This window comes from Amblyraja radiata, chromosome 6, assembly GCF_010909765.2.
Source record: "Amblyraja radiata isolate CabotCenter1 chromosome 6, sAmbRad1.1.pri, whole genome shotgun sequence".
In the NCBI taxonomy this organism is placed as follows: domain Eukaryota; kingdom Metazoa; phylum Chordata; class Chondrichthyes; order Rajiformes; family Rajidae; genus Amblyraja; species Amblyraja radiata.
In genome coordinates, this window is record NC_045961.1 from 72068792 (window position 1) to 72096347 (window position 27556).

The 27556-nt window shown below is 42.6% G+C and overlaps 1 protein-coding gene across 2 annotated transcripts in view; it reads left to right on the forward strand.

The window, feature by feature from the left end:
- rbm26 (RNA binding motif protein 26) overlaps nt 1-27556 on the forward strand; it is a 150447-nt gene that overhangs the window by 64877 nt on the left and 58014 nt on the right. For both annotated transcript variants that reach the window (XM_033022942.1, XM_033022941.1), the window contains exons 14-17: nt 5068-5142; nt 5342-5458; nt 14484-14558; nt 19656-19823. In XM_033022942.1, the coding sequence (XP_032878833.1) occupies nt 5068-5142; nt 5342-5458; nt 14484-14558; nt 19656-19823 (435 nt within the window). The remainder of the gene's footprint in view (nt 1-5067; nt 5143-5341; nt 5459-14483; nt 14559-19655; nt 19824-27556) is intronic.

Consider the following 27556-nt stretch of genomic DNA (forward strand, 5'->3'; position numbering starts at 1 on the left):
TGGGAATTCAGGCGGACATGTGCCAGTTTTCGTTGGTGGTGGGGAAGATTCTTGTGCATTACCATCTTGGATGACTTGTCCTGCATTGCCACACGTAGATGTAATCATGAAGAGTGCATGTTAGTACCTCTACTTTATCTGATGTTTAAAGAGATTCTGCATGACACTGAATACTCTAACAGGCTTCTCCAGATGCACTGTAGAAAGTATCCTGCCAGGTTGCATCATGGCCTGCTATGGCAATTCCATGGACAGAAATGGAAGAGACTGCAGATAAAGGTGAAATCATCCTGGTGTATCATGGGCACATCGCTCCCCACCATCAAAAGTATATGAGGCACTGTCTCAAGAAGGCGGCATCTATAATGAAGTACTCTCACCATCTGGACCATGCTCTCCTCTTGCTTTTCCATCGGACAGGAGGTATAGGAACAACTACTGGAACCCATCAGGTTCTTGATCTGCACTACATAACCATAATCCTACCTCAACAATGGAATACCACAGATCCCCTCTTGCACAACCAATGATTTGTTTTTAATGCAGAGTTCCTTAACAAGGAACTGCATATGCTGGTTTACAAAAATAGACAAGCAGGGCTGGAGTAACTCAATGGGTCAGGCAGCATCTCTGGAGAATAAAATAGAATGTAATGGAATACTTTAATGTCACATGTGACAAGGCACAGAGAAACTCTTTGCTTTCATTGCCCAAGGTAAGCAAATAGTGGCCACCTTCAGAGGACAAAGGTACAAAGTACACCGGCTCCTCTTATGTTCTCCCCCCCCCCCCCCCCCCCCCCTCCACAGCAGTTCCACCACACTGGGTCCTCCTTTGTTCTCCCATTCCCCCTCCCAGTATTGTGTATTTGTTGCCCCAAAGATCAATGGTTCAATTGTCACCATCTTTGTGCCTCGATATTTCATTTATGACAGCATATTGAAAGCACTGTCACAACAGTTCCCACTTGGTTCTACTTAATCCTTTTTACTTACTATTTTAACAATATGGTTCACAATATGGTTCCCTTGTTTTAAAAAAATATATATGCACCACGCTAACAATTAAAAAAAATGTTGTTGCTTTTTGCACTGACTTTAAAAACAACTTGTCAAGAGAGTTTTATAGACATATGTCCCAAAATGGAACAATACAATTATTTCTTGCAGCAGTCTTAACCAGGGCTCTCACTTAACTTTTTTTTCCCTGTTGTCAGCCGGGCAACCTAGGCAGTTTTTTAGGTTGCCAAATGAAAGTTTAGGTGGTCATTTAAGACGGCTTGCATGACGAGTGCGATAATGAGCTCGGACAAAGTGCGTAGTTACCAGTCGGAATTATGCTCAATGAGACATTCACATATTATTTCCGCTTCAAATAAAGTCACAAACTAAACATATTCACCAATCAAGACATCATATATACCACAATGACATGAAGCAAAATTATAATACAGTATCTCCACTATTTTTACACGTTGCAATTAATGCGATTTCTATTATTTCTTTTCACTTCCAAACAAAAATGTGGTTGGATTATTCAGCGTATGATCAACCTGTGTCAAGAAATCCTGGACCATGGTAACATATATGCTTAACCATGCACACTACAGATTGATGCAAGCATGTTCTCTGTGAAGGACCGAAAATTATCATGACATGGCCATAGCATGGGTCGTTATTGCTATTGGTACAGAAACACTCTCGCTTCCCACATAATTTATCCACAACAGAATATACAGGTTGCAAGGAAATATCAAAACTACATTTTATGATAATAGCTGTTAAAACCGACTATAACCATCTGACGGGTTAAACATCACACTAACTGACAAGAGATGGCCAAAGGACATAACTGCAGCAAATGTTCTTTTGGTAATCTGTTTAAAGGTGTCAAAACGCCACATTGCCGGTCATTCAGATTAGATGTATGTGTTCTGAACAGCAATGAAGATACCCAGTTTGTACGCACCAGATTTTGATAAACGCTGTTTCCATCATTCCCACTTCAGAATTAATGTTATAATTTTAACTGAAATATCTCCTGACCAAATGTGTGATGTATATGACTGATTGTAAAAGTAAAATTTGGATAAATAACTACTGTACTGATACTCCTTATTAAAAGCATTGATTTGCCAGTAAAATGAATTCTGTAATAACATGTAATAACATTGGGAATTAAAACACATTTGGGAGGGGGGGTGGGGGTTGAGAAGGCAATCGGTGCGGAATGGATGGATTGAGGCTGGGGAATTAGTGCGTGTTGGTTGGAGTAGATAAAATTGTGAGAGGAGAGAGCGGAGGATGTCAGTGAGGTTGAATGGAGGGATCAGTACGGGATGGACGGGGGGATCTGTGCAGGATGGATGGGGGGGGGGGAATCAGTGCAGGGTGAATGGGGGGGGGGTCAGTACAGGATGAATGGGGGGGGATCAGTACAGGATGAATGGGGTAGACAAAAATGCTGGAGAAACTCAGCGGGTGAGGCAGCATCTATAGAGCGAAGGAAATGGGCAACGTTTCGGGGCGAGACCCTTCTTCAGACTGATCCCCCCCCCATTCTTCATGAATGGGGGGATCAGTACAAGATGAATGGGGGAGGTCAGTACAATGTGGATCGGAGGGTCTGTGCAGGATGAATGGGGGAATCACTACAGGATGGATGGGGGATCGGTGCAGGATAAATGGAGAGGGGGTCAGTACGGGATGAATGGGGGGGATCAGTACAGGATGGATGGGGGGAGCAGAGCAGGATGGATGGGGGTGGTAGGATAATCAATGTGAGGTGGATAGGGAGATCAGTGCAGGATGAATAGATGGGAGGGGGGTAGATGGGGAGGGGAGCATAGGGGTGCCAGTGAGGACTGAATAGAGGCAGGAATGGGGATCAGTGTGGGATTGAGAGGAGGGGTCCCAGGATAAAGGGGGAAGAGAGACGGAGGGGGAGAGGGACATGGGGGGACAGAGTGGGAGAGAGACAGGGAGAGGGACACGGGGGGACAGAGTGGGAGAGAGACGGAGAGGGACATAGAGGGAGAGGGACAGAGGGAGAGGGACAGAGGGAGAGTGACAGAGGGAGAGGGACAGACGGAGAGGGACAAATAGAGAGGGAGAGGGGGGGAGGGACAGACAGGGTCAGATGGAGAGGGACAGATGCAGAGGGAGAGAGACAGATGGAGGGAGCGGGACAGATGGAGGGAGGGAGAGAGGGACAGACGGAGAGAGGGAGACAGAGGAGGTGGGGAGGTAGGAAGGTCAGCGCTCCTCGGACAACACCGGCATCATTGCCCCGCTGCCTTGGTCGTCCCTGTCCGCCGCCAAAGGGGGAGGCAGATGGGATCACCTTGCCACCGCTTCCCCATCTCCGCCAACCAACAGCAAGGTGCGGGGCTGAGCGGTGCAGACTCTTCAGACGGCGGAAGGGGGCCTCCCGCTCTCCCGCGCTCGCTCCCTCCCCCCGGCCTCGGCGTGCGAGAGGGTTTGTTTTGAAAGAGCCTTTGGCGGAGTGGCAGGCAGCGGCCGCTAACAGGCCGGGCGGGGTGCGTGAGGAGGTGGAGGAGGAGATGAAGCCGCCACTGCTGCTGCTGTGCGGGGCCCGTCATTCGCTCCAACCCTCCGTCACGCCACAATTAGCATCTTTCCCACGCATTACAGCCGTCGCCAACACAAAACGTCACGTTCCTTTTCTCCAGTGATGCTGCCTGACCCGCTGAGTTACTCCAGTTTTTTGTGCCTATCTTCGGTATAAACCAGTATCTGCGTGCCAAGCCGGGCAAAATGACTCGCAGTTTAGGTTGCCCGGCAGCACTTTGGGTGGTCATTGGCACCCGGGCAACCGCTAATTTCGAGCCCTGTTAACTTATTACCAAGAAGTTAACAATAAATGTAGCACTTTTATTATTTCCTGAATTCCTGATGGATCGTTCCATAGTGCTGCCTCTAGAATCTCACTTACTTTCACGAAAGAAGATAACACCTTTAGGAATTCTATCTGCTTTCGCTAAAGGAGTTAGCATCCTAAAATAAAGCAATGCAGACAGTTCCATAGGCACATAGATTCAGACAGCACACAAAAATAAAAATTACTTGGAAATGGGTGTTTATAGCATTCCTTTTCATTGTATTCTTGAAGACTGAAGCTCAGAAAATGCATTTTTCCCTTTGTCAATTTTGCTCGGGTACAGGAATCGCTATCAAAACATGCGGGGAACACAGTTTCTTGGCGGCCGAGCGCTCGCATGTGCACGCACACGCGAGGCTTCGGCCGTGGGCCCTGTGGACAGTAACATCGGGAGCAGATCTGGTTGGTGACCGACTCCGAACTCTAGCAACAGCAGCTTCGTCCGCCTCGAATCGTGGAGCTTGAATCGGCCCGTTCGCGAGGCCTTTCATCGGCCGGCGGGGGCTTCAACTTCGGGAGCCTCGATCGCCTCGATGCAGCAGATTGATTTCAAGCCGCGCCAGGCGCTGAAAGGCCCCGCGAACGGGCCGATTCAGCCCTTAGAAAGCGTCTGATAAAGTCCGGATTACAAAACATGGGGGGGGGGGGGTTTGTCCCCCCTTCTCAAAACATGGGGGGGGAAACGTGTGTCCCCTGTCCCCCCAGGATTTCTGCCCATGGATTTCTTATCAAATGGAGTGAAATGTTTTTTTTGTCAGTAATTCCTTCAGAAGCTTTTTTCTCATTCTTTCAATTCTTATTCTCAATCTTCATGGCCAAAATCTAAAAGTGAATGAATATGACATAGAGTATATCCAGTAGATTTTTTTTTCCATTTTCCTTAGGGCTGTTTTTCTTCTTTGTGGGTAGATTTCCACCAATAACAACTGCATTGTGACAATTAAGTATCAGACCAGAAGGGTACAATTTGTAAACGACCCCGTAAAATCTAAGAGCATTGTATGGCTCATTTTAATGACTTGTTATGAGAGTTGACCAAATAATAACTTCCCAGATCCATGTGTGATCTTATTGTTGAATGAGGAAATCAGCCTGTGCTTAAATGTTATTTTGTTGAAGAAGTTTAAATAATTTGTCTCTAATCAAAAAATTCTATTTGCTTCTCAGAATGCACAAAAGTTGTCCGTTAAAGATCGATTGGGCTTTGCAACTAAACGCACGGGACAAGCTCCTACTGAAAAGGTACAGTTCAGTTAATCGTAGTTATGCATGGGCTTCTAAGATACATTCCATTTCAATCTTTGAGCATTGTTAAGTGATTTCTAGGATTGCATGCAAGCATAACATTTGAAATTAAAAATTCTCTTTTATAAAATCCTCTGTTATCTTGGCTACAATTCTTTATATTTAAAATGTGTGTATATATATATTTGTGTTGCAGGTATTATCAACTACAACAGGTCTCACAAAAACAGTCTACAATCCCGCTGCCCTAAAAGCAGTACAAAAATTGGGTACTGTTTCATCAGATTCTGCCGAGGCACCAAAAAAGAAACAGGTCTGTTGACTTTATAACTTTATGATAATTGTATGCTTAGTAGATTTCCCCTAAAATTCAGCTTACTTGTTTGATCTTGGCTAATGTATGTGTCAGGATTGAAAATTAATCTTCATTCATATGAATTCTATAGCAGGATTATGGATATTTAATGTTTCCAGTCAATGCATTATTTTTGATGCAATTTCAACAGAATTGATATGAAGTTTTAGATTTTTTAAATCTGACTAAATTTAGGTGTTAAATGGTTGCAAATCAAGCATCCTGTATCATAAAGATTCTCGTGAAATATAACAAGGAATGTGTAGATTGGCTATTGAATGCTAGCCAATTAGAGTGTTTGTTAGTAGTAGTCCAAGTCAACATGGATTTATGAAAGGGAAATCATGCTTGACTAATCTTCTGGAATTTTTTGAGGATGTGACAAGTAAAATGGATGAAGGGGTGCCAGTGGATGTAGTGTATCTAGACTTTCAGAAAGCCTTTGATAAGGTTCCACACGGGAGATTAAAATTAGAGCACATGGTATTGGGGGTAGGGTGTTGACATGGATAGAAAATTGGTTGGCAGACCGGAAGCAAAGAGTAGGAGTGAACGGGTCCTTTTCAGAATGGCAGGCAGTGGCGAGTGGAGTGCCGCAAGGCTCGGTGTTGGGGCCGCAACTGTTTACCGTATATATTAATGATTTGGAAGAGGGAATTAGGAGCAACACTAGCAAATTTGCGGATGACACAAAGCTGGGTGGCAGTGTGAACTGTGAAGAGGATGTTAGGAGGTTTCAGTGTGACCTGGACAGGTTGAGTGAGTGGGCAGATGTGTGGCAGATGCAGTATAATATAGATAAATGTGAGGTTATTCACTTTGGCGGCAAAAACAAGGGGGCAGATTATTATTTCAATGGGGTTAGGTTAGGTAAGGGGGAGGTGCAGCGAGACCTGGGCGTCCTTATACACCGGTCACTGAAAGTTGGCTTACAGGTACAGCAGGCAGTGAAGAAAGCTAATGGAATGTTGCCATTCATAACAAGAGGATTTCAGTATAGGAGTAAAGAGGTTCTTCTGCAGTTGTATAGGGCTCTGGTGAGACCACACCTGGAGTATTGTGTACAGTTTTGGTCTCCTAATTTGAGGAAGGACATCCTTGTGATTGAGGCAGTGCAGCGTAGGTTCACGAGATTGATCCCTGGGATGGCGGGACTGGCATATGAGGAAAGATTGAAAAGACTAGGCTTGTATTCACTGGAGTTTAGAAGGATGAGGGGGTTCTTATAGAAACTTATAAAAGGACTGGACAAGCTAGATGCAGGAAAACATTTCCCAATGTTGGGCGAGTCCAGAACCAGGGGCCACAATCTTAGAATAAAGGGGAGGTAATTTAAGACTGAGGTGAGAAAAAACTTTTTCACCCAGAGAGTTGTGAATTTATGGAATCCCCTGCCACAGAGGGCAGTGGAGGCCAAATCACTGTATGGATTTAAGAGAGAATTAGATAGAGCTCTAGGGGCTAGTGGAGTCGAGGGATATGGGTAGAAGGCAGGCACGGGTTATTGATAGGGGACGATCAGCCATGATCACAATGAATGGCGGTGCTGGCTCGAAGGGCCGAATGGCCTCCTCCTGCACCTATTTTCTATGTTTCTATATTTCTAGCCCCGCCTAGTACATGCTTTATAATATTAGGAACTCGTCTACGTCAGGCAGTAAATGTAGCAGCTTAGACGTGTAATGTACTGCATATCCAATACTGTAAGAGTTTAATAAAGATGTGTTGTATCTTCAAATGTGTACGAGTCCGGTAATTACAGAATGGTCAAAGCAATAGTGCATGCAGCAGAAGGGATAATGATAAGGGTGTTGATGAACACAAAAACATTGTGCCTGCAATTAGACTGAAAAGGAAGAAAAGACAAAGGACAAAATTGAAACCTATCGGAAAAGCACGGGGCATTTATAACTGCATGGGTGAATTAATGTCACAGATATAAATAGGCTTGAATTGGTTACAAAGATGTGGTGCAAAGTGACCAAGGTTTGGAATTGAATATTTCTGGATACTTTTCGAAGTAATGGAAGGGAGTGGCCTAGCTCTCGTCATAGAATGGCAGGACGGAACATGGACAAGGCGCCACCGTGCCATCCTATACATGAATTGGCCAATTTCAGTTAATAAACGAACCTCTGCCCCATTTGTTTTGTTCTCCCCTCCACTCTCACTTGTGCCCCACCTGGACTTGGACCTATTTCCCCCCCTACGTTCCTTCTTCTAGTGTCTCAATTTGCAACTCTTCAATACTTTCATCTCATACCTTTTTCATCTCTGGCCTTTGTCCAACCATCTGCAAATCAACCCCCCCCCCCATCCCGCTCACCTGTATTTACCTGTTACTTGTTAGGCTTTGTCCTACACATCAACGAACCTGATATGCAATCAATCTGAAGAAGGCTCATTTATGTTAAAAGATAGAATGGGATTTTTAAAAAGGCCTCTCTCACCCTGGCCACAAACTCTTTGAATCACTTCCCTCTCGAAGGCAACTCCGGACTGTCATAGCTGTCACAGCCAGACATAAAAACAGTTTTTATCCAAGAGTAGTTGCTCTACTCAACAGACAAAAATCTGTAGCTCCCTTTGATCTGGTATTTTGTTGGTTCACATGCTTGATCAATGGTGTTTTATCATTAATGTTTTATTATTTAATGTTAATGTTTTCTAAGTCATTCGTAACTGTCACTGGATGTCATGTTGTTACTTGTGGGTGGAGCACCAAGGCAAATTCCTTTATTTCTTTCTTTTTAAATCTTTTTATTCGTTTTTTTTCCAAAACAAAACAAAAAACAAAGCAAAAAGAATAATGATAAACATTACAATGATATTGATACATATGGATCAGGATTAAATTAGTAACAGGTATAACCTAAGTATGAGTCCAGCGTCAAAATACACATTGAATATAGACCTCCCAGTCTCTATGTAAATATAGTTAAATGCTTAAAAGAAAACTTATATGTATAAAAAAAACCCACAAAGATAAAAAGAAAGAAAAAAGAAAAAGGGAAAAAGGAAGTAACAAAACCCCCCTAAACTAAAGAAAGAAAAAAAAAAAAAAAAGCAAAACAGAATCTGAGCTGAGATTTTCAACAATTTAAGTCTGTTTGTCGTCAAGTCCGTTCCACCATATAAAGGTAAAATAGTTTTTTATAACGGTTAGAGAGGGAGCAATTTATGTTGTGTGAAAGTGTTGAATACATTTTCCCCAAGTCTCATCAAATCTCTATTTATTTATTTATTTATTTGTTTATTTGTTCCGAACAAGTAAAGACATAAATAGGAATAAATAACAACAACAAAAGCGAAATAGTCAAACAATTGGACATTCCAGGCAATATTTGCAAAGCAATGAAAAGCATAAAGCAAAATTTAAATGTCCAACACTTTTTCTTTACAAGCTCGAAAAGGAGTGAGAAGAAGAATAACTTATTTAATCTCACCCCTTCTCCCTAAACCCTTCTTCCATATTTAATAATTAATTAAACCAAGGGTTCAACAATGTCACTCCAGATTTGTTTCTAAATTTAAACTTGATATCGTGTCAGAGTACCAATGGAGTGTGGTCGGAGGGTTGGAGTCTTTCCATGTAAATAAAATAGATCTTCTGGCAATTAATGTGGTAAAAGCAATCAACCGATGGGCGGAGCGGGACAAATGAATAGAATCTAACATTGGTAGCCCAAAAATTGCACTAATAGGATGAGGTTGTAAATCAATACCTGAGACTGCAGAATAGTATCAAAAATTTATTTCCAATATTTTTCCAAAAGTGGGCAGGACCAAAACACATGGGTCAGTGAGGCCACTTCAGAGTTACATCTGCCACAGGTAGGATTTATATGACCATAAAAACGAGCAAACTTATCTTTTGACATATGAACTCTGTGAACCACCTTGAATTGTATCAGAGCGTGTCTTGCACACATTGAAGAGGTATTGATTAATTGAAGAATCCCATTTCTCTATAGATAGAGAAATTTGGAGTTATGTTTCCCAGTCATTCTTAATTTTATCAAATATATCTATTTGTAATTTCAAAATCAACTCATAAATAGTCGTTATTAATCCTTTCTGATAAGGGTTCAAATGTAAATTTTTTTCCAAAATTATGGTTGATGTGGTAGCGGAAAAAAGGGTAGATTAGCCTTCAAAAAATGTCTAATTTGTAAATATCTAAAAAAGTGTGAATTGGGTAAATTATATTTACTGGAAAGTTGTTCGAACTATCCAAAAACAATTCACAAAAAGCTACTAATCCCTTCCTCTTCCATAACAAAAAGGTTTGATCAGTACTAGAAGGTTGGAAGAGAAAATTAGATAAGATAGGACTCGATAAGATAATCATTTAGTCCAAAAAACTCATGAAATTGAAACCAAATTCGAAACGTATGTCTTATTATTGGGTTAGTCGTATGATAGCCCTTGTAAGAAATCACATTCAAGATTTATCCATCCTGGGCATTGGGTATCTTCTAAATCTTTTGTCCAAATGTTAAATAACGAACATTGACTGCCCAATAGTAGAATCTAAGGTTCGGCAATGCCGAACCACCATCTTTTTTTTACTTCTGTACGTATTTTTTACTTAGTCTGGAATTTTTATTCTGCCATATATATGAAAAAAATTTGGGATCAATAATATCAAAGAAAGATTTGGCGATAAAAATTAGTATCGTCTGAAATAAATACAGACATTTAGGTGAAATGAAAATTTTAATAGCATTGATTCGGCCGATTAAAGATAAGGACATTGGTGACCATTTAGTAAACTTGTTTAATATGGTCAATTAAAGGCATAAAATTAGCTTTAAATAAATCCTTGTGTTTCATGGTGATCTTAATACCTAAATAAGTAAAACTTTCGGTAGTCAATCTAAGTGGAACCTGTCCATAATTCAAAACTAAATTATTTAATGGAAAATGCTCACTCTTACTAAGATTTAGTTTATAACCAGAAAAACTACTAAGTTGATTAAGTAATGCTACTATTGCCGGGATAGATTTCTCAGGGTTGGAAATGAATAATAACAGATCAACTGCATAAAGAGATAGCTTATGTGTCTTATTCCCGCGGACAATACCAAAAATATTACGGGATTCCCTAATAGCGGTGGCCAAAGGTTCCAAAGTAGTATCAAATAGTAAAGGACTTAAAGGAGAGCCCTGTCTAGTACCTCGAAAGAGCCTGAAAAAAGAGGATCTCTGATTATTAGTAAGTACGGAAGACTGAGGTATATGATATATCAGTTTGATCCAAGAAATAAATTTTGGACAAATCTGAAAATTTTCATGTGTATTGAATAAGTATTCCCATGCTACTCTATCAAACGCCTTCTCGGCATTAAGTGAAATTACACATTCTGGGGTTTCATTTGACGCTGCATGTACAATATTCATTAATCTCCTAAAGTATGAGTAACGATTTTTAATAAAACCTGTCTGAACTTCAGAGATAATTTGCGGTAAAATATTTTCCAATCTCATAGCTAATATTTTTGAAAGAATTTTGGAATCTACATTTAACAGTGATATAGGTCTATATGATGTCACTTCAGTAGGGTCTTTATCTTTTTTAAGAATTAAAGAAATAGATGCTTCATAAAAAGATTCCTTAAAAAGGCTTCTTTAAAAACTTTGCGTAGCCAGGGAGACAATACATTTGAAAAATACTGTAAAAATTCTAGTGTAAACCCAGCTAAACCGGGAGCTTTACCAAAATTCATTGGAATAATTGCTTTCTGTATTTCTTCTTCCGTGATGGGTTCATCTAACAACAGAGACTCATTATGTGGTAAATTTGGTAAGTTCAGTTTCTTTAAAAACTCATGCATTATATTAGAATCAGTAGGAAATTCTGATTGGTATAGGGAGGTATAAAATTCCTGAAAGGGTTTATTAATTTCGTCATGGTCTACAGTTAGTGTACCATCCCGTTTACTCACTTTAGTAATCTGACGCTTGGCCTACACTGCTTTCAACTGATTAGCGAGATATTTACCAGATTTTTCGGCATGTATATAAAATTGACTTTTGGTTTTATGTAGCTGGTTCTCAATCGGTGATACTAATAACAAATCATATCTCAATTGAAGTTCAACTCTATTCTTATAGAGCTCTAAACTAGGAGCTTTTGTATATTTTTTATCAATTTCTTTAATCCCGTCAGCCAATGTACGTATTTCTTTTTGAGTTTGTTTTTTTAATCCCGCGGAGTATGAAATAATTTGTCCACGAATATATGCCTTGAAAGCATCCCAGACTACACCATTGGATATTTATTCGGTAAAGTTTGTAAAGAAGTAAAAAGCAATCTGATATTTAATAAAAATTAATAAAATTTAAAACTTGAAGCAAAGTAGCATTAAATCGCCATTGTTTAGCACTAAACTTGGAATCAGGTAGCTTGATTGATAGTTTCAATGGTACGTGATCAGAAATAGCAATTGCATCATACTCGCATGCAGTGACCGATGAAACTAGCCAAGAATCTATTATATAGTAGTCAATCCTAGAATTACTATGATATACACGAGAAAAAAAATAAAATACTTTGTCATTTGGGTGTAAGAATCTCCAAACTTCTAACATTCCAGAGTCAAGTAAAAAAGAATTGATAAAACTAGCTGATTTATTTGGAAGCACATGATCAGATGTAGATCTGTCAATCAAGGGGTTCAGACAGCAGTTGAAATCTCCACCCATTATTAAAAAGTGTTCATTTAAATTAGGAAAGGATGCAATTAACTGTTTTTTTTTTTTTTAACTCTAAGAGTGATCAATATTTGGTGCGGAAACATTCCCATAGCAATTTTTTGCTTATAAAGAACACCAGTAATCACCAAAAATCTACCATATGGATCAGAAATTGTTTCATAATGAGCAAACGGTATTGAGGAGTCAATAAAAATATAGACTCCTTTCACCTTAGCCTGTGAATTTGAATGAAACTGCTGTCCTCTCCAAAACTTTAAAAATCGTTGGTTGTCATCTTGACTTACATGAGTTTCCTGAACAAAAATAATCTGAGCATTTAGGCTGCGAAGAGCTTAAAATAATTTTTTCCTCTTAATGGGATGGTTCAAGCCATTCACATTCCATGGAAGGAAGTTAATAACTTTATCCATATTGCTTGTAAAAATCACGTGGGATGTAAAGGGTTAATTTCTTAAAGCCTAATAGTTCATGATACTGGAAGAAGAAAAATCTAGGGCGGAGCCAGAAGTGACGACATTTCAGACATTTTTGTAGTTCAGATTTTGCACAAATGAAAAACACTAAATAAGAAACAAGAGACCCCTCCCCCCCTCCCACCCATGTAAAGCAAAATATGAAAAACAAGAACTGCGTTTACTTAATTTGTCTAAAGACAGGGGAACACAAATTAACAAAGAAATTCTTTAAAATTAATATATATAAAAGAAAAACAACTCGTCCAGTTAAATTCTTAATCATTACCAAACGATATATTGTCAAAATAGGAACAGTAAATCTCCAATTATAACTTAATCAGCTATCCATTACACCCCTTCACCCTCGTAACTCTCCAAAAAGCTGGAAGCGTCTTGAGGATTGTTTAAAAAATCGAATGTAACCATTGAAAAGTCATATACGCAGTCTAGCTGGATAAAGTAAGGCTGGGCGCAACTTTTACATTACATTATGAAAATACTTTCTTATTTCCAAAAGCTCGTAACTATAATCAGGAACAAACCAAAACTTGCATCCTTTATATTCAACCACGCCCAGCTTTTTTGCTGCCTGGAGAATATTCTCCATAATTTGCAAAAAAGTGAAACCGAACAATCAAGTGTCTCGGTTTATTACCAGATTTCTTCCCAATCCTGTGTGCGTTATCCAAAAATGGAAGATTTTCATTGTGCTCAATGTTGAAAGTCTCCTTTATCTCCATATTTTTAGTCTTATATTGCTGAAGTGCTCGAGTATTTTCATTCATTCTCCGTTCCAGTTTCTCAATCTTCATATCTCTCTCCTGGCCCAGGGTTCGCAAGTTATCAGTTTGTTCCTTTTGTTCACGAAGTTCATCTTGTAACATAGTCAGCTTTTCTTGAAATTCCTTCAATTTGTTCGAAACTCCTTTCACCATTTCTTCCAAATTGCAAAATCTTGTTTTTATTTCATTTTTCAATTCATCGTTCATTTTCGATATTGCTTCTATGATACTAGAGTCAGAAGCTGTGGCTGTGGTTGTGGCTTTCCCCTGTTCCTTCCTTGGGGAGCTTCCTTTCCTTCTTGTCTCCATCCTTTTCACGATTAAGGCGTGTAAAAGTGTTCATCAACACTTTATGAAAAGTTAGACCGTGCCTTGAAGTCAAGTAATCACAAGTAACATTGAAAGAGTGATAAGTGAAGGTTAAAAGTTAAGGGAGCAAATGAATTTGCAACCTTTAGAGCATGCTGCCACTAGGAGTTTTCCTTGTATGTGAATACTTGGCCAATAACCTTACTTACTAACTTAATGTCCTAAAAAAATGTAGCACCCTCAATTTCTCAGACTTTTGGCACTTCAGACAAAAGTGGTCGATTCTCCCTTTTGGTTCTCAGTAAAGTAACTGCCAACAAAAATCCCATATCGTGCTGACGATCAGAGATATATCATGTAAAAAAACATTTCATAAAAATACAAGTTTTCTTTGCAAATGACATGTAATTTTATGCACTCTCAATATTGACCTGGATGATGAATTTACAGTTAGATTGACAGTTAGATTACGCTTTTAACGTAGTTGTTGCTTTCTTACAATATTCCAAAACAGATTAAGTGAATCTTACACGCCCAATTTTTTTTCTATCTCACAAGAGTGTATGTTTTTATCAACCCACATGGCATTAAAAATGACCTACATTATAAAGCTTACCAATGTATCATTTCCCAAAAGTACTGCATTAAAAATAATCGTTTTGACTTTTTTCCTGTATTTCATTTGACCATGTTTCCTGTCAATTTGCAATGTTACAGGATACACTTCGACTTCAACAGGATGTAAGAAAAAAGAAACATGAGATTTTGGCAAAACACATCGACACCCAGAAGGTATTTAATTTTTTTTAATCAAGGTACATACAGTCTTCCTATTCATGTGTATCATTGTGCATGTAAGGTGCTTACTCTTGTCATGGCAAAAGCTATTTTGTTCAAATTGTTCTATTTTCACAGACCAATGTCATCTGAAAATATGATTGACTTTTTTACTGAAAGAAATGTGGAAATGTACACATTCAGGTGATCTCCTTTTTGTATTCGAGTAATGGAAGCAGATTCCATTTAAACTTACAGTAATGGGGGCCCTGGCATGTTATACATGCAGCCTGACAATTCAGTATGCACTTTCAAAGGAATAAGATATTTTGACAAAATATATACTTATTGCCATTCATATCAATGTATTGTTGTCCTGTAGTTGGTGTACAAACATACAAAAATTTGACATGAAACAACCAAGTCACAAAGTGCTGGAATAACTCAGCGGGTAACACAGCCTCTCTGGAAACCATAATTGGAAGTTAATTGAATCTCATGAAAAGGCAAGATTGTCTGACCAGCAATCCCTTTTGCCTGTGATGAGTTTTGCATCTTGCTGTCCTTAGATGATATTAAGTTCCTGGGAAGACCCAGATTAAAAAAGAGTGCCAATTGAGACATTGAGTAGAATCTGGAAAGTTATTTTCTGGTTCCTCTGGCTTCAGGCGGGAGCCGCTGTGTGCAGTTGGGGGGGGGGGGGGGGGGCAGAGCCTCCTGCAGCCAGGGAGGGGGACGGCTTCAGGCAGGGGTTGTCGGGGGGCCAGTGGGGGAGGGAGGAGTGTCCTGCTGCCGGGGGAGGGGGACGGCTTCAGGCAGGGGTTGTCGGGCGCCAGTGGGGGAGGGAGGAGCGTCCTGCTGCCGGGGGAGGGGGACGGCTGCAGGCGGGGCATGTTGGGGGCCGGTGATGAGAGGGGCGAGCGCTGCCGTGGCCTACCACTGCCGCGTCCTTGGCCTATCGCTGTCGTGTTAACCGCTGCTGCTCCTCATCATCTTCAGACTGGGACCGGTGGGGAGCACCCTGCAGCTGGAGATGGGGACGACTTCAGGTGGGGGGGGGGGAGGAGAAGGGAGCATCCTGCAGCTGTGGACGGGACGGCTTCAAGCAGGGGTCGGTGGGGGTAGTGTCCTGCTGCCAGGGGAGGGGGACGGCTTCCGGCGGGGGCTGTCGGGGGACAATGGGCGGGGGAGAGCATCCTGCAGCCAGGAGATGGGGACGGCTTCAGGTGGGGGCTGTGGTGGGGGGGGGGAGCGTCCTGCAGCCGGGGAGGGGGACGGCTTCAGGCGGGGGCCGTTGGGTGCGGTTGGGGGGCCGTCGGGGAGCGAGGGGAGCCGGGGGACGGGGATGGCTTGAGGAGGGGGCTGGTGGGGCCGGTGGGCGGGGGAGAGCATCTTGCAGCTGAGGGAGGGGGACGGCTTCAGGCAGGGGCTGTCGATGACCGGTGGGAAACGTCCTGCAGCCGGGTGAGGGGGATGGCTTTAGGCAGGGGCTGTAGGGGGCCAGTGGGGGGAGTGTGCTGCAGCCGGGGGGGGGAGGAGGAGGGAGAGGGCTTCAGGTGGTGGCAGTTTGGGGGGGCTTTCTGTAGGGATAGCACAGGTGTTGTGTGCCGATGGTACTGGTTTCCAATGGGCTAGTACGGATATTATGGGCCAAAGGGTCGTTTCTTGGGATTGTACATGTGTTGTAGGCCGAATGGACTGCAGCTGGGGAGGGGGACGGCTTCAGGCGGGGCCTGTTGGGGTGATGAGAGGGGCGAGCTCTGCCATGGTCTACCGCTGCCGTGGCCTACCACTGCCGCTGCTGTGGCCTATCGCTGTCATGGTAACCGCTGCTGCTCCCCACCAACTTCAGGCGGGGACTGGTGGGGAGCACCCTGCAGCTGGGGACGACTTCAGGCGGGGTCCAGTGGGAGTCGTGTCCTGCAGCCAGGGGATGGGGACGGCTTCAGGCGGGGGCTGTCATTGGCCAGTGGGCGGGGGAGAGAGTCCTGCAGCCGGGGGGCTTTCATGGTGGGGGAGGGGGAGGAGTGCGTCCTACAGCTGGGCGAGGGGGGCGACTTCTGGCAGGGGTCGTCGGGGTCCGGTTGGGCAGAGCGACCTGCAGCCTGGGGAGGGGGACAGCTTCAGGAGGGGCCTGTCGGGTTCCGGTGGGGGAGGGGGGGGGGGGGAAGCGTTGCTGCGGCCTACCCCTGCCGCAGCCTACCCCTTGTTGAGCTTCTGCTGTTGGAATAATCAAAGTCACACACCGTGATTAAGATCCAAAGACTTTATTAACATTACAGCATAGGTAACTTCATCTTAGCACGTTACTCTTAAAGTGAGAGGGAAAGGCAAGGAGGCTTTCTGTTAAACAAGTGGGCATAGCTGCAAAGTATGACTCACAACATGAGTCACTACATCCTCTACATCCTCCCTCTTAAAGAATTAAATGTCAGTACAAAACCATTGACTAAATAAGGCATGCATAGCAATTGATAATAAGCTGGAGGAAAGTCAAACGTAGCCCAGGTACTTCACGATGGGCGATAAAGACCATTTCCCCAACGGGGACAAAGCAGGTGGCTTCACAGGTGAGGGAGACTGAACCAGCATTCCCGGTGATGAAACAGGAGACTGTGGCGCAGGCAGAGGAAGCGGCACACTGGCAAAGCAGCCGTTGCAGAAGGGGGTTGTTGTGCTGGTGTTGGAGGATTAATGCCGCTGGTCACGGACGGAAGTGCACTTGTACGGTCGGGATAGTACAGTGGTGGAGCTGGCTCATTCACAGGCAGGATATGTTGTCTGTTACGCCTGTAGGTGCCGTCATCGGCACTGACCAGATATGAACGTGGCTCAGAAGAAGTTCCTGATATTACACCGATACGGTCGTGGCCTTTGTCAGTCTGCAAACGAACCACCTTGCCCCTTGGTTAATGGTGGCAGTGGCCTACTTGTTCTGTCGGCCGCATTCACTCCCTCACCGGCTGCCTACCGGCCGCACACTCACTCACTCACTCACCGGCTGCCTGCCGGCCGCACTCACTCACTCACCGGCTGCCTGCCGACCGCACTCACTCACTCGCCGGCTGCCTACCGGCCGCACACTCACTCACTCACTCACCGGCTGCCTGCCGGCCGCACTCACTCACTCACCGGCTGCCTGCCGACCGCACTCACTCACTCACCGGCTGCCTGCCGGCCGCACTCACTCACTCACCGGCTGCCTGCCGGCCGCACTCACTCACTCACCGGCTGCCTGCCGGCCGCACTCACTCACTCATCGGCTGCTTGCCGACCGCACTCACTCACCGGCTGCCTGCCGGCCACTCAAACTCACCGGCTCCCTGCAGCACTCACTCCACGGCCCCCGGCCGCACTCACTCCGCGGCTCCCGGCCGTACTCACTCGCCGGCTGCCTGCCGGCCGCACTCACTCAATGGCTCTCGGCTCGTCGTGATGGCAGACACAGCCCCCCACTCGCTCATTGGACATTCTCAGATTCGATCAAGGATAATTATGGAAGATATTCCAGTGTCTTCCAAAAGCCAATAATATGTTCTAAATATGTCATTATATAAGGGGGGAAATCTTCCATTTTATTTTTTAACTGGTATGCATGACCCCAACTCTGCCTCAGATTGCAGAATCGAAATATTATTAACATACACAATCTCAAATCTTTCTGGAGTTGGGGGAAATAAGAAATGCTGGTAGGTCTCAGACGGTGGAGTAGCATTTGTGAAAAAATAAACCAGTCAAGTCCAATTTGGGACGACAGATGGCACAATGGGCTAAGTGCTCGGCTGGCAACCGGAAGGTAGCCGGTTCGAATCCCGCTTGGAGTGCATACTGTCGTTGTGTCCTTGGGCAAGACACTTCACCCACCTTTGCCTGTGTGTGAATGTGCGTGAGTGATTGGTGGTAGTCGGAGGGGCCGTAGGCGCAGATTGGCAGCCACGCTTCCGTCTGTCTGCCCCAGGGCAGCTGTGGCTACAGAAGTAGCTTACCACCACCGAGTGTGACTGAGGAGTGAATTAATAATGCGATGTAAAGCGCCTTGAGTATTAGAAAGGCGCTATATAAATCCCATCCATTATTATTATTATTATTAATTCCAAATCCATTTATGAGGAAGAGTCCCAAATCAAAACATTGACTGGTTTCTTTTTCCACAGATACTGCTTTGCTTCCATCATTTTCTTCCATCATTTGTTTTGTTTAGTGCAGGTCCCTCCCAGGTTATGAATGTCTGATTATGTACCACCCATACATGTGTACGAGGGTTTGGATGACAAGCAGTATAGATTTGCCAGCTAGTGCGGTTGCCAGCATCTTCTGCCATGTTGCAACTCTGTTTGCGACTGCATTTATGACCTACGAACCTTCGGGATGGAAGCTAGGGAGGACCTACATTGGTGGAGGCTCTTATATAACTGCAGCATGACCTCAACTTCTATACTCGGTACTCCGACTGACGAATGCAAATGCGCCAAAATCATTGGTCTATTTCTCACCACAGATGCTGCCTGACCCACTGAGTTCCTCCAGCTGTTTGTTTTTTTGTTAAAAATTCCAGTGCCTATAGTTTATTGGGCCTCCACCAATGACGATCCTTTCTTCAGACCTGTAACGCCGTTGCCTTAGTGCATTCAGCACATCAAGTTAAATTCCTTCATTCTGTAGTTAGTTATTTAAACACCTACACAAATCTTGATATCAATCTCAAATGTCTTTTACCTTTTTATCTGATCCATTGACATAGATACATAAGGTTCTAACACCAACCTCTAAGGATTGGAACTGGTAACCGATAAGGTTTGTGACGGTTGCTAAAACTTTGGCATTTAGTGGATTCTTCATCACTGATGCAGTTTCAGAAAGACATTACATTGCTGAAGGATTTTGCAGTGCTCAATCACTGACTTTACCCGTTTACTTATCTAATAAAATGGCAGCAAAGTGGTTTGTTACACAAACTGGCATTTGGCTGGCATTTGGTGCCATGCAATTAAAATTATTCTCTTGAATGCATTTAGATCGAATGCTTAATTAGTGAACCAAAAGAACATTTTTATTTTGCATAATTCTGTCTGACAATATTCTGTTACTCCAAGTTTTTCAATCCCCATTTAGATTTTGATATCAAAGCTGGAAAAAAACAAAAAAATGAAATTGGAAGATAAAGCAGAGATAATGAAAACACTGCAGACCTTGACCAAGACCATCACTAAACTACAAGAAGAACTGAAATCAGGTGGAACAATCTCATCTCTTCCTAAAATAGTGAAAACCAAAGCTCAGGTATTGTATTTAATCAGTGTTTTTTAGGTTACCATGATTATCTGAGTTTGTCCAACCTTGCTGCCCAGTGTCTGGCCACCAACATTATCCTGAGAGATAAGGTCAGGGTTCTGTACTTATGGGTCACGACAAAAAACAGAAAAATCTGTGTGTGGCAAGGTTCCACCCCTTGAATTTACTCTTTTTGACAATTTGCTTCTGTCAAAGGCTTTTGAACTCTTCTTCCGCGGGCAATCAAGCATTTAAATATTATTCAAATAGACTTGGATAATTAAAATCTATTAAAAAATAAATAACACTTTATTAAAACAGCTTAATTAAAAATAGCATGCCTTTCTCTGTAACAATGGTATCTCTAATTAAGTGAATGATCCAGTTTTTCAAGCCAGCAATCTTTTGCTTTCAGCTGAGAATCTATTGCTTTTGCATATATCTATTTGCTGGTAGACGCATTGTTGAATCCAGTTTTGCTGACAATCAGCATGTCTAAATTTTTTGCATATCAATGCACAAGCAAAGAAAGTGGATATGAACTGAACAGAATTCAGATGATAGCTGACTGTTTTACTTGTTGCAGTTATACCACCTACTCACATTTTTCACAACATTTTCTCTGCTTATATTGCTGCCTTGATTTACTCAATCAATGTTCCTTTGTGTGATTTTGTTCTGAGTTTAAATTGGCACTACCATGCCACCTGCTCGTAATGCTCTCAATCAAAGTCATAAAGTCATAAAACATGGAAGCAGGCCCTTAGGCCAACTTGCCCATGCTGACCAACATGCCCCATCTGCCAGCATTTGGCCCATATCCCGCTAAACCTATCCTGTCCATGTACCTGTCTAACTGTTTCTTAAATGTTGCGATAGCACCTGCCTCAACAACCTCCTCCGGCAGCTCGTTCCATCCTTTGTGTACCCCTCAGGATCCTATTAAATCTTTCTCCCTTCACCGTAAATCTGTCTTCTGGTTCTTGATTCCCCTGCTCTGGGCAAAAGTGTGTTTACCTGATATATTCCACTCATGGTTTTGTACATTTCTATAAGATCACCCCTCTTCCTCCAAGGAATAAAGTCCTAGCCTGCTCAGCCTCTCCCTGTAGTTCAGGCCCTCAAGTCCTGGCAACATCCTTGTAAATTTTCTCTGCTCCTTTTCCAGCTTGACAACGTCTTTCCTTTAACATGATGCCCAAAACTGAACACAATACACTAAATGTGGCCTCTTATATAACTGCAGCATGACCTCAACTTCTATACTCGGTACTTCGACTGACGAATGCAAATGCGCCAAAATCCTTTTTGACCAACCTATGTACCTATGATGCCATTTTCAAGGAACTATGTACCTGCACTCATAGATCCTTCTGCTCGACAACACTGCCCAGAGCCCTACCATTCACTGTGTAGGTCCTGCCTATGTTATACTTCCCAAAATGCAACATCTCTCATTTCTCTGTATTAAATTCCATCAACCATTCCTCAGCCCTCCTGCCAAACTGATCAAGATCCAGCTGCAATTTGTGACTCTCATCTTTACTATCTGCAATACCACCCACCTTTGCGTCATTTGCAAATTTGCTAATCATACTATGTATGTTCTCATCCAAATCATTGATATACAGTGCTCTCCGTAATGTTTGGGCCAAAGACCCATCATTTATTTATTTGCATCTGTGTTCCACAATTTGAGATTTGTAATTTAAAAAAATCACATGTGGTTAAAGTGTACATTGTCAGATTTTATTAAAAGCCATTTTTATACATTTTGGTTTCACCATGTAGAAATTAACAGCTGTGTTTATTCATAGTCCCCCCCCCCCCCCCCTCCATTTCAGAGCACCATAATGTTTGGAACACGTGGCTTCACAGATGTTTGTAATTGCTCATATGTGTTTAAATGCCTCCGTAATGCAGGTAAAAGAGTGCTCTCAGCACCTAGTTTTTCCTCCAGTTTTTCCATCATCTTTGGAAACCTTTATTGCGGTTTATCAACATGAGGACCAAAGTTGTGCCAATAAAAGTCAAAGAAGCCATTATGAGACTGAAAAACAAGAATAAAACTGTTAGAGACATCAGGCAAACCTTAGGTTTACCAAAATCTTTTTATTTATTTATTTTTATTGTTTTTTTATTTTATTAGAAGTACAGTAAATTACAGTAATACACATCACAAATATCTTATTACATTTGTTGTACCACTTCGTTTTTCGAGCTTTAAAAAAGGTAGAAATAAAAGAAGTAAGGAAAGTGAGCAAGAATCGTGAAGGTGCAGGAAAGTGTTGGGAAAAGAAAGCCCCTTAGGGAAGAAGTTGGAGAAGGAAGTAAAGAAAGGAAATAAGACCCTAGAAAGAAAAGAAAAAAAAAAGGAAAAACAATCGCTCTATTGTAACCCAAAACTCCGCAAAAAAGGATATACCAACTGTATTTTTTTTTAATTTATTTTATACCCCCCGTTACCAGATCCTGGTACCATTTATATTTTAAATTACTATTGCACCTTATGCTTGTAATAGTTCCATAAATGCAGACCACGTCTTTTGGAAGTGGTCTGCTTTGCCTGCTAGGAGGAGTCTCATCTCTTCCAAGTGTAGTGTTTCGAACATGGTTGAAATCCACATTTTTATTGTTGGTATTGGAGCATTTTTCCAAAATTTGCATACAAGCTTTTTTCCCCATTATTAGCCCATAATTAATTAAGTTCTTTTGATACGCGTTTAATTCGGGGTTACCTTCCGATATTCTAAAAATGATCCATTCTGCTTTGGGTACAAGTTTTATTTTAAATAATTTTGTGAAGATTTCAAATATTTCGTTCCAGAATTTTTGGATTTTTATACAAAAAACAAAAGAGTGCGCTATGGTAGCTTCTTGTGACTGACATTTATCACAAATGGGTGAGACATTGGGGAACAGTTTATTTATTTTAGTTTTTGAATAATATAGTCTATGTAATGTTTTATATTGAATTAGAGTATGTCGTGCGTTGATCGAGCATTTATGCACATATAGTGTGTTTATCCCAGCTCTCTTTTGAAATTTTTAGAGCTAGTTCTTGTTCCCAGTCTCTTCTAATACCATCGGTTGTAGGTATTTCTATATTTAAAATAATGTTGTATATGTATGATATTAGATTTGCTGATTCAGCCTTTGTCTTCATGGCTTCATCCAGTAAGTCTGGGGGCATGTTATGATAGTCTTTTGTGTATTTTTTCAGATAGTCACGGATTTGAAGATATTTAAAATATTGATTATTTTTCAAATTATATTTCAGTTGTTATTGGTGAAATGATAATAATTTTCCTAATTCGTACAAGTCTCCGAGCGTTTTGATTCCCATTCTTTCCCATTGTGTAAATGATTTATCTATAATTGAAGGTTTAAACGACGGGTTATTGACTATTGGCATTAAAAGAGATAGATTTCTTAATTTTAGATTCTGTTTTATTTGTTTCCAAGTTCTAATTGTGCTATGTATCATTGGATTTTTATTATAATTTTTGTTATTCAGATTCATTGGTGAGAGGAGTCGCTCCTGTATTACACGGAGAGCAGTCCTCTCTCTCCATTACTATCCAATCCACCCGCTGGGCAGAGTTGTCCAGCAGGTGAATCATATTTTTAATATTTACTGCCCAATTATAGTACATAAAGTTAGGGAGCGCTAGACCACCCATCTCTTTTGGTTTACTAAGGTGTGCTCTTTGTATTCTGTGGAATTTATAATCCCATATAAAATTTATAATGTCTGAGTAGTTTTTTGAAAGGTGTATCGTTTGTCTCAAAAAATAGGTCCATCTGTTTTTTTAGATATATACTCCCTTGTGGGTCTTTCAGAATTTGCGAGTTAAACCTCCAGAACGATTTGTTCGTAGACATTCCTTCTAATTTTAAAACGAACGTTAGCGGGGAGTGATCTGAAATCGTATTGGTGTGATATTTAGGGTTCATAGTATAAGGGATTAGTTTTGTATCCACTAGGAAGTAGTCTATGAGTATGTGAGTATGTTTTGTGTACCATTGAATAAAACGAGTATTCCCTTCCAGTCAGATTCGCGATCCTCCAGACGTCTGCTATATTTGTGTTTTTTATATATGTATTTAAGAGTTCACTAGTTTTAGATTTCATATTAACCAAAATCAACTGCTTGGAACATCATTAAGAAGAAAGAGAGCACTGGTGAGCTTACAATTGCAAAGGGACTGGCAGACCGAGGAAGACCTCCACAGCTGATGACAGAAGAATTCTCTCTATAATAAAGAAAAATTCCCAAACATCTGTGCAACAGATCAGAAACACTCTTCAGGAGTCACAGGGGCGCAGGGGTGGAAATCCTGGGGGGGCCAGGGGGGGACATGTCCCCCCCCCCCCCTTTTTTTGTAATCCGGATTTAAAAACCCGGTGAAATCTCTGCTTTCCGCGAGACAGTGCGGGTGGGACTGATGATCGAGGGCGCCGATTGGACGAGAGAGACGTCGGTCAGCAGGCAATGGGGGGGGGTCCATGATGATTCAGTGCGATGATTGGAGTAGGGAGGTGTTGGTCAGAGGCGGAAGTAGGGGGGTGGGACTGAGGATAGAGTGCGGAGGAGGGAGGTGGAGCAAAGATCATAGAGCGGAGCTTGAATTGCATGCCCAGGTCATAGGTCACAAGCGAAAAACACTCTCGGCAGCCCTGGACACAGACCTGCGCCTCATCCGCAGCCAGGATCGATCCCGGGTTTCCGGCGCTGCAATCGCTGCCGAACCGCCATTGGACTATCCGAGTGCCCGCCCGCCACGCCTGGGTGTGGCCAGAGACGTCGGGAGTCAGATTGGAGCAGTGCCCACAGTCAGCGCAGAGAAGCAGCGCTAAATCCAGCTCAACTCTGCCTGTCCTGCCAGGTTAACCTACAGCACTTATCTTCATTGATGATACAGCTGCACTGTATTGCAGCCACCTTTAGCATGCTTGTTTTATGGGCTAGTCCCCTTCAGCTTTCTCTTCAGCATATAAAAGGCATGCTCAATTGGGTTCAGATCGGGTGATTGACTTGGCCACTCAAGAATTGACAGTTTTTTAGCTTTGAAAAACTCCTTTGTTGCTTTCGCATTATGTTTGGGATCATTGTCTTGCTGTAGAGTGAACCGCCGGCCAATGAGTTTTGAGGCATTTGGTTAAACTTGAGCAGATAGGATGTATTCATCACCTCAGAATTCATTATGCTACTACCATCAGCAGTTGATTCATCAATGAAGATAAGTGAGCCAGTACCTTCAGCAGCCAGACATGCCCAGTCCATAACACCCCCACCACCGTGTTTCACAGATGAGGTGGTATGCTTTGGATCTTGGGTAGTTCCTTCTTTCCTCCATACTTTGCTCTTACCATCATTCTGATATGTTAATCTTCGGCCCATCCCAGGTACAGAGAAGGTTCACCAGACTGATTCCTGGGATGTCAGGACCTTCATATGAAGAAAGACTGGATAGACTCGGTTTGTACTCGCTAGAATTTAGAAGATTGAGGGGGGATCTTATAGAAACTTACAAAATTCTTAAGGGGTTGGACAGGCTAGATGCAGGAAGATTGTTTCCGATGTTGGGGAAGTCCAGAACAAGGGGTCACCGTTTAAGGATAAGGGGGAAATCTTTTAGGACCGAGATGAGGAAAACATTTTTCACACAGAGAGTGGTGAATCTCTGGAATTCTCTGCCACAGAAGGTAGTTGAGGCCAGTTCATTGGCTATATTCAAGAGGGAGTTAGATGTGGCCCTTGTGGCTAAAGGGATCAGGGGGTATGGAGAGAAGGCAGGGATGGGATACTGAGTTGGTTGATCAGCCATGATCATATTGAATGGCGGTGCAGGCTCGAAGGGCCGAATGGCCTACTCCTGCACCTATTTTCTATGTTTCTATCTGTCCACAAGACCTTTTTCCAGAACTGTGGTTGCTCTTTTTAAGTACTTCTTGGCAAACTATAATCTGGCCATCCCATTTTTGCGGCTAACCAGTGATTTGTATCTTGCAGTGTAGCCTCTGTATTTCAGTTCATGAAGTCTTCTGCGGACAATGGTCATTGACAAATCAACTGAAGAATGTTTCTGATCTGTCGGGCAGGTATTTGGGGATTTTTCTTTATTATAGTGAGAATTCTTCTGTCATCAGCTGTGGAAGTCTCCCTTGGCCTGCCAGTCCCTTTGCAATTAGTAAGGTCACCAGTGTTCTCATTCTTCTTAATGATATTCCAAACGGTTTGGCTGATGTCTCTAACAGTTTTATTTTTGGTCTCAGTCTCATAATGGCCTCTTTGACTTTCATTGGCACAACTTTGGTCCTCATGTTGATAAACAGCAATAAAAGTTTGCAAAGGTGATGGAAAGACTGGAGGAAAGGCTAGGTGCTGAGAGTTTTCTTATACCTGCATTAAGGAGGCATTTAAAACACATGAGCAATGACAAACAACTGTGAAGCCATGTGTCCCAAACATGATGCCCTGAAATGGGGGGCCTATGTATAAACACAGCTGAAATGTCTACATGGGGAAACCAAAATGTATAAAAATGGCCTTTAATAAAACTTGACAATGTGCATTTTAACCACATGGTGGTTATCATGGCGCATATCAATTCCTACCTCGACAAGAACCTGGACCCACTGCAGTTCGCTTACCGCCACAACAGATCAACGGTGGATGCGATCTCACTGGCTGTCCACTCCGCTGTGGACCACTTGGACAACAAAAACTCATATGTCAGGCTGTTATTCAGTGACTACAGCTTGGCATTTAATACCATCATCCCATCCAAGCTGCTCACCAAGCTCTCAGATCCGGATCTCTGCGCATCCTTCTGCAATTGGATCCTCGACTTCCTCATTCACAGACCATAGTCTGTCCGTATTGGTGGAAGTGTGTCATGCTCGATAACAATCAGCACGGGAGCACCTCAAGGCTGCGTGCTCATCCCCCTGCTTTACTCTATACTCATGACTGCGTAGCCGGACATAGTGCGAACTCCATCATCAAGTTCGCCGAGTCGGAGTCTAGAAGTGAGATCGACCGATTGACCAAATGGTGCCAGCACAATAACCTGGCTCTCAACACCAGCAAAACCAAGGAACTGATTGTGGACTTTGGAAGGGGTAGGATAGGGACCCACAATCCTGTTTATATCAGCGGGTCGATGGTGGAAAGCGTCAAGAACTTCAAATTCCTGGACCCAGCACACTGATGTAATTATAAAGAAAGCACATCAGCGCCTCTACTTCCTGAGAAGATTACGGAGAGTCGGTATGTCAAGGAGTACTCTCTCGATCTTCTGCAGGTGCACAGTAGAGAGCATGCTGACCGGTTGCATCGTGGCTTGGTTCGGCAACTTGAACGTCCAGGAGCGGAAAAGGCTGCAAAAAGTTGTAAACACTGCCCAAGCCATCACCGGCTCTGACCTCCCTACCATCGAGGGGATCTATCGCAGTCGCTGCCTCAAAAAGGCACCCAACCTCATCAAGGACCCACACCATCCTGGCCACACACTCATCTCTCCGCTGCCATCAGGTAGAAGGTACAGGAGCCTGAAAGCTGCAGCATCCAGGTTCAGGAACAGCTACCTCCCCACAGCCATCAGATTATTAAACACAACTTCAAACAAACTATGAACTATAACAGCCTATTGCACTTTATCTGTTTATTTATGTGTATATATATATATGGTCTATGGCAGTGGTTCTCAAATGGGGGTACACGTACCCCTGGGGG